Consider the following 12438-nt stretch of genomic DNA (forward strand, 5'->3'; position numbering starts at 1 on the left):
AATGGATGTTGAATTTTGTCAAATGCTTTTTCTGTATCTATTGAGATGATCATATAATTTTTTTTGGATGAACAAAATAAAACTTTATTTTTGCCTCAGTGGTTGTGTAATAAGGGGTGGAGGATAGAATGAGGAAAAGAATCTTCTGAGATCACACTTTTCAGCACAAGCTTCGTAAAGAAAAAAAAAGAACATATTTTTCCACATTGAACTCAGTTCAGCAAAGCCCAGGCTGTGATGCCATTGTGCTTAATCCTTAGTGGAGACCTCAGGCTTTGCAACTTAGCACATTTTCCAGGGCTCTGGTTACCTGATCAGCACTGAGGTTGCTCAAAGAGACGTTCTTCTCTTGGCCACATGCATTGTGGGTCCAGAACTTGTGCTGCACATTGGAGCACTTGCATATTAGGATGGGCAGGTCTGGGTTTGCCTTCTTCAGGTATATTCAAAACATATAGTGTTTCTTGGTGAATTCCCTGACACCCTGACTGCCAGGAAAGCACTGGCAAAGTGGACACCAATCTCTTGCAGGCCCAGCTTGGCCTCGATCCCTTAACTTGCTGCAGCTACCAATATCCCTCCTGGTACCCAACCTCTGATCATATGATTTTTATCCTTCATTTTGTTAATGTGGTATATCAGGTTGACTGATTTGCAGATATTAAACCATCCTTGCATCTCTAGAATAAATTTCACTTGATATGGTAAACCATCCTTTTAATATATTGTTGGATTTGATTTGCTAATATTTTCTTGAGATCTTTTGCATCTATTCATCAGAGATACTGGCCTGTAATTTTCTTTTTCTTTTCTTTCTTTCTTTTTTTTTTTTTAGTGTCTTTATCTGGCTTTGGTATCTGGGTAATGCTGGCTTTATAGAATAAATTTGGAACTGTTCCTTCCTCTTCAATTTTTTGGAATAGTTTGGGAAGGATAGATATTAACTCTCCTTTAAATGTTTGGTAGAATTCACCTGTGAAACCACCTGGTCCTGGACTTTTGTGTGTTTTTTGATTACTGGTTCAATTTCATTACTAACAATCGGTCTGTTCAAAGTTTTTATTTCTTCCTAACTCAGTCTTAAAAGATTGTGTATTTATAAGAATTTATCCATTTTGGGGGGGTGCCTAGGTGGCTCATTCGGTTAAGTGTCCAACTCTTGATTTTAGCTCAGGTCATGATCTTGCAGTCATGGGACTGAGCCCCACGTTGGGCTCTGTGCTCAGTGGGGAGTCTGCCTCAGATTCTCTCTCCCTCTCCCTCTTGCTCACTCTGTCTCTCTAAAAAAAATAAATAAATAAAATCTTTTTCCTTAGGTGGTCCAGTTTGTTGGCATATAATTTTTCATAGTAGTTTCTTATAATCTTTTATATTTCTGTGGTGTAACTTCTCTTTCACTTCTGATTTTATTTATTTGAATTATCTTTCTTTTTTTCCTTGGTGAGTGTAGCTAAAGATTTATTGATATTGTTTATCTTTACAAAGAAACAACTCTAGATTTCATTGATCTTTTCTATTGTTTTTTTCAGTCTCTATTTCATTTATTTCCACTCTGATCCTTATTATTTCTTTTCTTCCACTAATTTGGGGCTTTGCTTGTTCTTTTTCTAGTTGCTTTAATTGTAAGGTTAGATTGTAAGGTGAGATTTTCTTGTTTCTTGACATAAAGCCTATATAACTATAAACTTCCCTTTTTAATATATTTACTGTGTCCCAAAGATTTTGAACATTTTCATCTGTCTCAAGGTATTTTTTAGTATCCTCTTTGACTTTTTGGTGACCCATCAGTTGTTTAGTAGCATGGTGTTTAGCCTCCATGTGTGTGTGTTTTCTTTAGTTTTTTTCTTGTGATTGATTTCTAGTTTTATACCATTGTGGTTGGAAAAGATGCGTGATAGGATTACAGTCTTTTAAATTTATTGACACTTGTTTTGTAGCTTAACATGTGATATATTCTGGAGAATGTTCCATGTGCACAGAATATATATTCTGCTGTTTTTGGTTGGATTGCTCTGTATATTTTTTAAGTTCATTTGGTCGAATGTGTCATTCAAAGCTACTGTTTGTTATTTATTATTTATTTAAGACTTTATTTGAGAGAGAGAGCGTGGGCACGAGCAGGGGGAGGGGCAGAGGGAGAAGCAGGCTCCCTGCTGAGTGGGGAGCCCGATGTGGGACTCAATCCCAGGATCCTGAGATCATGACCTGAGCTGAAGGCAGACGCTTAACGGACTGAGCCACCCAGGTGCCCCAAAGCCACTGTTTCCTTACTGATTTTCTGTCTGAATGATCTATCCATTGATCTACATTCAGTAGTGGATTTAACTTAACATAAATAAATAGAGTCTTCCAGTACTATTTTGAACAAAAGTGATGAGAGTGGACATCCTTGTCTTGTTCCTGATCTTAGGGGAAAACTCTCATTGTTTTCCCCATATAGTGTGATGTTAGCTGTGGGTTTTTAAGTCTACAACATTCTTGAAGGTAATCCCTTTAATCTCAATCCCTTGAGATAAAAACATTTAATAAAATGGAGCTTACTTCCTCTATTGTTACTTCCATCATAATTGGTCAGCTCTATTTATTTATGTTAAGTTAAATCCACTACTGAATGTAGGTTTGTGCTCTGGTGTTCTGATACTTAAAGTCCCTTCTTTTTATTTATTTTATTTTTATTTATTTATTTATTTTTAAAGATGTATTTATTTATTTTGAGAGAGTGAGAATGAGAGAGAGAGTACACGAAAGGGGGGAGGGTTAGAGGGAGAAGCAGGCTCCTCGCTGAGCAGGGAGCCCGATGCGGGACTCGATCCTGGGACTCCAGGATCATGACCTGAGCCGAAGGCAGTCGCTTAACCGACTGAGCCACCCAGGCGCCCTAAAGTCCCTTCTTTTTAAACAAAACTGATTAACAGTTCTCATGCTGTCTTTTTCTCAAGGTAAATATATCCAATTTCCCACTTTTTTTTTTTCTGACAAGATTCTCTGGAAGTACTCTAGGTCTCCCATGTTTCTTTTTAAGTTGCTGCTATGTTAAAACTAGGAAAAATTAGTTCTATAAGGACTAGAAGTCCAATGAGTCATGGGAGTATAAAATATATTTTCATACTTGATTTTTTCAATAAAAGCAGTGATAAAGGTAATAATATCTAAAACTTAATGATCCTTTTATTTATATCAGACATATGCTAAATGCTTTATAAGTATCACCTCATTTTATGCTCAACTCTGTGAGGTAAATGCTATTATTATCTCTTTTATAATGAAAAATTTGGACTATTGAAAGGTTTACAGATGAACTATTACCACTATAATAGTGTATAATAAACAACCAAAAATCTTAGTGGTTGAAGACAATACTAATTTATTATCACACATCTATAGGTTGTCTGGAGTTGGGCTGATCTAAGTCAGGCCCAAACTGGATAGCTGTGATCCTTTTTGCTTTTTTTTTTTAATACAGTTTTTTTTTTTTTTTAAGATTTTATTTATTTATTTGAGAGAAAGAGCGTGCCTCCTCCGGAGAGGACAAGCTGGGGGAGCCGCAGGCACAGGGAGAGGGAGAAGCACGGGGGAGGAGCAGCGAGTCCAACGCAGACCATCTCAGGACCTCAGGATCACGACCCCAGCAGAAAGCAGACACTGAGCCAACTGAGCCACCCCGGTGCCCCTTGCTTTTGTTTTGTAAAACGAGATACTTTTATATAAGCTCCATACAACATACAATCTCTTGATTTTTCCATCCTCTCCAAACTGGCTTGTGCCTCCCCCTCGCTCCCTTTTAAAGGCCATATAGGTTCCCACACGAGCAAGTGTGAACCTTAAAAATAAAGTTGCCAATTAGTTTACCAGCAAAATGGTTTTTTTTTTCAGGAATAACAGACAACTGCAATTTGGGACAAGAGAGTTACACAAAACCATAGGCAAAACTAACAAAGGAAAGGAACATTATTTTATTGAGAAGAAAGAGGAAGTTGGGAGGGGTTGTTTTCAATAAAAGTCCATTGGAGAAAAGCAAGAGTTTAGGGGGATGTGGGTTTCTCATTGGCTGAGTTGCAGGGGTGGTCAATTTCTTATAGGCTACAATGTATGTTTCCCTGTTCAGGCCTGTAATTGACGATTCTTTCCTTTTGAGGATTCTTTTATTGGGGTGTCATTGACAATTCTTCCTATAATTTAATGGTGGAGTGATAGGGGCTCCCTCTTCCAGGCTCCCTTTCTAGCCTCCCAAGTCTGCTTTTAGTGAGGTTTCTATTTATTAAGTTTTTCACAAGTAAATATCATTAAGAAATCTTGTGTTTGACACCCTTAACCACTAACGTGTAGTGAACCTGACTTTCTCCACCTGGGGTTTGGGACCTTCCTTTTTTTTGTTTGTTTCTGTTTTTAAAATTCTCGCCCATCCTCCGGAGTTTGGGCCCAGCCACGCCTCCCCACGTTGGCCCCGCCCATGCCGGCCCCACCAAGTCATCCCCAGCGTTCTATCTCCATGGTTGCCGGGCCCACGCGGAATACCTGCAGCTTGCCCCAAGGCAGGGCAAAGCGGGGGCAGAGGGGAAGAATCGGATAGACTGGGCTCTAGCTCTCCAAGCCAAGGTGAGCCCACTTGGGGCTCTGCGCCCTTCAGCCCGAGGTGTACCGCGAGAGGAGGGAGCGTGGGGAGAAGGTGGAGCCCCTGCGGCTGGACACCCCGTCCAGCCTGGGTTGAGACTTAACTGTCGGTCAGAATTCCTTTGGCAGCGCGTAGACCAGGCGGAAATAAAGGTCGTTTCCGGTCGGAGGCGCCCAGGTCCGCAGATTAGACCTCGAACTCGCTCTGGGCGGGCGTCCGAGCCTTCGGGTTTCTGCTGGGCGCCGCTCGCACCCCAAAGGCCAGAAATCCGGAGAAGGGGAGAAGTGGGGCGGGGAAGGGTACCGAGGGGAGTCAGTAGCGACCCCCTGCGCAGTGCCTGGCAGCGCTCGCGAACGCGCGCAGCTAACACGGAGTACTTGTTGCAAGCTGCTGTTTTAAGCGCTTACTTTTGCCACGCCCTGTTTTAACCACTAGGTATATAGAACTCACTTAGGTCTTGGGACAACTTTGGGGAGATGGTGGTAGTCATATCAAATTTTTCAGAGGAAACCGGCTCAAAGAGAGGGGAACAAAATGCCCAGGGTCTCAGCTAGAATATGATCAGGTCACCAGGGATCCCAGGCAGTTTGGTTCTTACTGGACAAAATGCCAAGTGCTACATTATCTGAACGCTAATAATGCTGAGAGTTCGCTTTATCTACCCCGATTGCCTTTGTTACTCTCTGCATGCAAAGACTTCCTGTGCTCAGTTACTGATGCTTAGATCAGGAAACTCAGTATCATCAAAACGTATTTACTGATTTGTAGTAAATGGAATTAATAACTAGGAGTTCATCTTTCAAAATTTTCATATTTCATGTAATATGCTTTATTATTATTATTGTTATTATTATTTTGCTTTTATGTTTTTAGTCAAAAGTCCAAACTCCAACTTGGATGTGCAGGAAAGAGAATTTAGATGATATGAGCAAGAATTGTTTTCCAAGAGTCCCATATAATTTTTGAAAGATCACTTAGTGAATGTGGTGGAATAAGCATTTCCTCCTAAAAACTACTCTGCCACCTGCACAGATAGGGCTGGGGTTTCTCTTTAATATCTACCCCCTCAAAACTGTTTAGTCAGCACATTAAAAAAAAATTCATGATATAAATATACTTTTGGTGACCACTGTCATTTAAATTGTCAACCTAAAAACAAGAAACCACTTCAAGGGGCAAAGTGGTTATTTGCGATAAAAGGATTGCAATTGGGGATGTACAGTAGAAACCCAGTAGAAACCCAGTAGTGTGCCAATTAAAGGAGGTGGACTCAGGGTTTTTATGGAAGAAAAAAGTTTAGGTAAGTTGTTTTTAAGAAGAGCTCACTGGTGCTGACAAGCAGGGCTAGTTTTGTACATCAGTCATTGGTCAGTTTAAGTAATCACTAGTCAAAAAGTTCATATTTGTCATCATGCTTTTCAGACAGGATTATCTTGTTCTTGCTGACTTCTTGGAATGTTGGCAGTTTGGCTTAGTTCAAAGATTTAGAAAAGAGGACATGTTAGGCAGTTCCCCTGAAATGCCTCCTCCAGCTCTGTTTTAAAAATGGCTCTACTATGTCATTTTCACAAAATAGGAAATATTTCAAGCCCAATTTGAAGTCCTCATTGCTCTTTCTGTCATCAACAAAGTCCTTCATTTTTATAAATATAGAACCGTTTTATTTTTATAGATGGTTAATAAATACTAATAAGTTAATAAATAATAGTATGACTCTTTACAAATATGAGAAATCTAAAGAGAAAAAATCACATAAATACATTTTTTTAAAAAAAAATCATTGTTTTATTTAGCCAGAATGCCTCCCACTCAGGCAGAAAGTGTTATAAAGAATATCATTCGAGAAATAGGACAAGAATGTGCAGGCCATGGAGAGATTGTTTCTGAAACTCTGGCTGCTTTTATGGTAAGAATGAATATTTTTTGAATTACTGCTTTATTAAAAAAATAGCTTTAAGCGGTGCCCATTTCCCTCTTACAATTTTGTGAAGCTTTTCTAAATGTTATTCAGTTGAAAACATTGAGACCATTGGACAACTTAGCGAAAAATATTTTTTCTATGAAGCATGTCTTTCTGGATTTATAGAGACTGATTTAGAAACCTTGATTTGTTTTAGAAGCATCGATAATGTTGTTCTGTGTCAGAGTTATAAGATGTATTTTTGTCCACTGTTTTAAAAATTTCTCATTGCCTTGGTCTCTCTATTCTTGCTTTTGGTTTAACAATACAAAATAAAAATATGATAAAATATTCAAATAGTTTCCCAATTTAAAATCTAGTCACTGCTTTCAATTTATTTCTCCGTATAATTTTTCAAACCCCCATATTCAAATTTGATTATTGCTTCCTTTCTTCAACCTCTAATGAAGGTGCTGATGAATTGGGTGATAAGAAAATCAGCTGAATAATTGACCCCTGAGTAATCAGGACGCAGTTTAAAAAATGGAAACAAACTGGTTTCATAATTATGTGAAATAAAATTATTTAGTAGTTTCTTTCCTACTCTCAGGTGAAAGCTGTTGTCTTGGACCCAAGTAATGGCTTTAACATGGATAGACCCCTCATGAAAAGTGATGTACAGAAACTCGTTAAGGTGATTATACAACAATTCTCAAATGTTAAATTATTTATTTGCAGTTCTGAATACAATATTTGTATGAGCCGTTATTGCCCTGAACTTCATGATACAAAACCCTACCAACAAGTGGTGCAGGCAAATGTGAGATTTATTGTTTCTCATAAAGTCTAGAGATACATTGTTTTTCTTGGCTTCCTGGGTCACCTTCTTTCATCTCATGGTTACAAGATAGCTACTCCATCTCTCCGCAGGTATGAGGGGAAAGAACAAAAGGCAAAATGTGTGTGCCAATTGGGTCTGTCACTTTCTATTCAGAAAGTAATAGCTTTCTCAGAATTTTTCTCATCTGCTTACATTTATTGACCAGAATGATACTACAAGCGAGCCTGGGACATTGATTTCTTTTTCTTTTTTCAGCTGAACAAATCTTTTCCCCAGTCCAGATTGGGGCTGTTAGTAAGGAAGGATGAGGTATGGATACTGGCAGGTAACAATATCTGCCACAGTAGTTTAGAGACATCTTGTTATGAATCTTGTGTTACATTGAGAACATTGACTTGTCATATACTATACAATTACATAGCACTAAATTAAGATTTAGATAATTATTGATTCAATGTCATTTGTTTTTCAATTCTTTTTTTTTTAAAGATTTTATTTATTTATTTGAGAGAGAGAGAGAGAGCACGAGAGGGAAGAGGGTCAGAGGGAGAAGCAGACTCCCTGCCGAGCAGGGAGCCCCATGCGGGACTCGATCCCAGGACTCCAGGATCATGACCTGAGCCGAAGGCAGTCGCTTAACCAACTGAGCCACCCAGGCGCCCCTTGTTTTTCAATTCTAAAGGAAATATTGAAGCCACAGCAAATAATTCATAGTTAGAAATCAAGGATATGTGCCTGAAAACCAGTTTTAAGAACCAAAGAAGGCAGGAATTTTATTTTTATTTTTTTAAAGATTTTATTTATTCAGGAGAGACAGAGAGAGGCAGAGGAAGAAGCAGGCTCCCTGCAGAGCAAGGAGCCCGATCCGTGACTCGATCCCAGGACCCTGGGATCACTACCTGAGCCAAAGGCAGATGTTCAACCAACTGAGCCACTCAGGTGGCCCAGAAGGCAGGAATTTTAGACATCATTAGTTTTTTTCACATTTTTTTTGAAGATTTTATTTATTTATTGGAGAGAGAGCACGAGCCGGGGGAAGGGCAGAGGGACAATGCCCAACACAGGACTCGATCCCAGGACCCTGGGACCAGGACCTGAGCCGAAGTCAGGCGCTTAACTGACGGAACCACCCAGGCGGCCCATTTTTTCACATGTTTTGAGTTTGACTCACTGGATATCGGTGCTTACATATTTATTTTCTAAATACTCCTAGGTGTATTTCTTAAAAATTCAACATTATTTTTTTTTCTCCCCGGCTTAATGATTTTAATTTTAATTCCTTCCTTCACACAAAGGACTTGCAGCAAGCTTTCCCAGGCTTGTATGTGGGTATCCTCTGGGCTCCAACAAATGGCAGAGAAAATTTTCATCATCCCCATCTTCTCTCACATCCAGCTATTCATATAGTGGAGCCCAGGTCTATATTGCAGATGCCAGAGGGATCAGGAAGAGCTTTGGAAACCTGGAGCTGGGGAATCTGTTGTTAGGATGCTCCTGCTATACAAACGCTGTGATTCTCCAGGGCAGCCTAGAGCTAGGTCTTTCTGTGCTGGTTTTAAATGTGGTGGGAAACCTGTTCTTAGCAATATGACTTTGCAAAATGACTGTGACGGTCAGTCAGAAATTTTATTGGAAAGCTCTGAAGGAGAATCAAGAAAAGGCAGAAAATAAATTTTTCTCTTTTTCAGGGCTCAAGAGGAGTTTTTCTTTTTTCCTCTAACTCAACTAAGTTGGAAAGAATTAAACTCAATATACTTTTAATATGACAGGTACATAAATTATCAATGTACATCCTGCTTCATAGGACACAGGCTGTTTTCTTTTTTCTCAGTTAAAAATCATGTGGACGAGGGGCACCTGGGTGGCTCAATCGGTTAAGCATCTGCCTTCGGCTCAGGTCATGATCACAGGGTCCTGGGATCGAGCCGCGCATCGGGCTCCCTGCTCAGTGGGGAGTCTGCTTCTCCCTCTCCCTCCGCCTCTCCCTCCAGCTTGTGCTCTCTCTCTCGCTCACTCTCTCTCTCAAATAAATAAATAAAATCTTTTTTAAAAAATCATGTAGATGAGCTAATTTTTGTATTTGTAAAGTCTGTGTTTAGAACAGTACTCTACACCTGGACAGACCCAGGTGCACGGACTGCATCCATAAAGGCACAGCGTCCAGGCCTCACTCTTGCATTCCATCCCCCCCTATCCTGGAAAAGCAGGGTTGGTGCTAAGGGAGGTGCATGGAGGGTGTTGGATGCCGATGTGCCTGCCAGCGGTAGATATAAAGCCTAAGGGGTGAGACAGGGAAGAGAGGGAAGGAGAGGCGAGAAAAGAAAAATTCAGGTTGTTCATCTAATCTAAAGGGACAAAGCAGAGAAGTGGAATGAGCCATCTATGTGGGAGGAAAATGGGAGAAAAAGACCAGAGGAAGACATTCTGAAATAGAAGGCAAAGCTAGAGAAATGTTGTGAGCAGAGGAACAGCTTTTCATAAAATGCAAGTAACCCCCCAAATCAGCAAAGAAGTGTTCGAGGCTCAAATAAATCGTAATGAGGAGCTCTAGGTGAGCTCTAGACAGGAGCGTAACCTTCATGGAGCACTTACCCACATTCGGACTGCATAGACTAGCCAAGGTGTCAAGTTTCTTGCCTTCAGCTAGGCTGTTAGCCACCTGAGTATGGTGATATTACTGATCTCAGGGAAATAACTTATTACTTACTGTTGTTGCTCGGTAAACTATGAAGCATGAAGTCCTCAAGGAGCAAAATAATAATAGAAGAGGTTATTGGTGGATGAACATCAGAAACCATTGCTTAGATGATTCTCTTAATTTTTTTGAAAATACTTTTAAAAAAATGCTTCTGAGTATTTCAGAAAATATAACTAGAAACATTCATGGGTATTCTTTTCTAGCTTTGTGTGTCTCGGCTGTTGGATAGTAAAAATCCATCCCTGGACACCATTAAGATGCAAGTCTACTTTGATATGAATTATACAAGTCGAGGTAACATGTATCTACTTTTTTGATACCCTTTTTGAAAGATTCCTATTGTATTTCAGGTAATAAGGGCTTTATTTGGTTGACAATGAACAATTTAATTTTTTAGTCTGTCTTTTGAAATTTTTTCCAATTTGGAAGAATATAGTAAAGGTGGAAATGCTAAATGAGAAAAACACCAATGGCTTTTGTGAGTGTTAAAAGTAAATTCTAGTTATTATGCCTATGATAGTTATGCTTCCAAGTCTATCATGTTTTAAATGTTCTATTACTAATAATACACAATAATTAGAAATTAAAACAACCAGCCCATTGAGTTAAAAGTTTCTAACTTGCTGATTTTTTTTGTTTTTTGTTTATAGTATTATAATGCTTACCTAAATTAGATAACTATACCAAAATGAAATGAAATGAATGATGGGAAATTTAAGTTTAGAACATATTTCCTTAGGTAAATAATTTAATACATACATCAAAGACACACTGGCAACAAGAGGAAAAGGAAAATACTCTATAGACTAGACTGCCTTTACTGCACTGTAATGCAATCATTACTAACCATTTGGTGATTTTTGTTGTCTTTTTTTCCCTCTTTGTATTGAACTTTCACTTATGCTCCATATATACATTATGTATCTTGCTTTTTTGCATAGTACTAATGAGATGTTAAAGTGATAAGTAATCATGGAATTGATGAAACTGTAATTTAGATTTTTAAAGTTTGCATAAAGTTCTCAGTTGCTTTTGTGGTAAGTATAGGTGTGAACGGTGCATGGTTGATACGTGAATTATTGCCCTTGAAATAGTAAAACGGGGTGTCTTACTGAGCTAGTTGCAAGAATTGTACTGCTGGTGGATTGTGGCTCCTGCCACAATTAAGCCCAGATCTCATCATATCACAGGAAGAGGGGAAAGGGAAGCAGTTCTTGAGGCAACATCATATTATCAGTAATGCTATTCAAAGGAAATTTATCTAGAACTAAAATAAAAATACGCATAATTGAACAGGAAGATTTACACTACATACATGTGTATTTCTACTGTGTGTGCTAGCATATAACATACCACCTGTGCTTACATGGGATGTTATGTGTAAATATGTGTATAGTATGTATGTTTTTACTGTATATGTTTATAATATGTATATTATAAATTGCCCTCTATACTTTCTGCTTAATTAGGAGGTTTTAACCCTTTTGGATATTACTGTTTGGATTGTCTGTTGAAAGTCTTAGGTATTTTGACAGAGTATGCCATTTAAAGCACTGCAGTAACTCTTTCCTACTAGATTTTTGCCTTGAGGTTACTTGCTGGCCACTGTGTGTTTTTTTGTTGTTGTTGTTTGTTTGTTTTTTAAAGATTTTATTTATTTATTTGAGAGAAAGAGCATGAGAGATAGAGCGCACGAGAGGGAAGAGGGTCAGAGGGAGAAGCAGACTCCCCGCTGAGCAGGGAGCCCGATGTGGGACTCGATCCCGGGACTCCAGGATCATGACCTGAGCCCAAGGCAGTCGCTTAACCACCTGAGCCACCCAGGCGCCCCACTGTGTGTTTTTTATTTTGATTAGTACACCTTAAGAAAATACTTGTTTTTGTGCAATAGAATTGCCATACCCAAGCCATTTTTTTCTCTGGTCCTACTTTCTTATGTGAGGATTCTAAATCAAATATATGGAATGTTGTCCTTTGCCAATTTTAGAGGAATTTCTTGAAGAACATCACCGAGTCTTGGAGTCTAGGTTAGGCTCCATTATGAGAGAAATTACAGATAACAGAGCATGTGCTAGAGAAGAATTGGAAAGCCTCTACCGTAAGATTGTCAGCTATGTCTTACTACGCTCTGGGCTGGGATCTCCTACCGATATCAAGATTGTCAGAGAGGCAACAGGTAAAAAAACCTATATAATTTCCATTCCACATGTGAAAAAATGTGAACATTGTATCTTATAAAAGATGTTAAATTCAAAGTATTGAAGACCGAGTTTCCCTTTTTATCTGGGAAAAAAAAAAGTCAGCATAAATAAGAGCTTAAAACTTAGCCAGACTCCTTTTATACTGTGTATCAGCTCTAAAACCCAAGCAGCAGCTCTGGAAAGTGT

The 12438-nt window shown here is 38.9% G+C and overlaps 1 protein-coding gene and 1 pseudogene across 5 annotated transcripts in view; one reads left to right on the top strand and one right to left on the bottom strand.

Annotated features, from left to right (window-relative positions):
• Positions 1–268: 268 nt before the first annotated feature.
• Positions 269–621, bottom strand: LOC112819425 (NADH dehydrogenase [ubiquinone] 1 alpha subcomplex subunit 2 pseudogene; annotated as a pseudogene).
• Positions 622–4491: 3870 nt separating this feature from the next.
• Positions 4492–12438, top strand: part of CFAP206 (cilia and flagella associated protein 206) — a 30587-nt gene continuing 22640 nt past the window's right edge. The window contains exons 1-5 of one of the 5 annotated variants that reach the window (XM_025860067.2): positions 4492–4596; positions 6406–6518; positions 7123–7206; positions 10255–10345; positions 12039–12227. In XM_025860067.2, coding sequence (XP_025715852.1) covers positions 6411–6518; positions 7123–7206; positions 10255–10345; positions 12039–12227 — 472 coding nt within the window. In that variant the 5' untranslated portion in view covers positions 4492–4596; positions 6406–6410. Of the gene's footprint in view, positions 4597–4698; positions 4790–4877; positions 5048–6405; positions 6519–7122; positions 7207–10254; positions 10346–12038; positions 12228–12438 lie in introns of those variants that run through there. The other 4 variants (XM_025860073.2, XM_073893489.1, XM_073893488.1 and 1 more) reach the window with 4 other exon arrangements.

This window comes from Callorhinus ursinus, unplaced genomic scaffold (assembly GCF_003265705.2).
Source record: "Callorhinus ursinus isolate GAN/ISIS: 27379988/994484 unplaced genomic scaffold, GSC_fseal_2.0 scaffold6, whole genome shotgun sequence".
Lineage (NCBI taxonomy): Eukaryota > Metazoa > Chordata > Mammalia > Carnivora > Otariidae > Callorhinus > Callorhinus ursinus.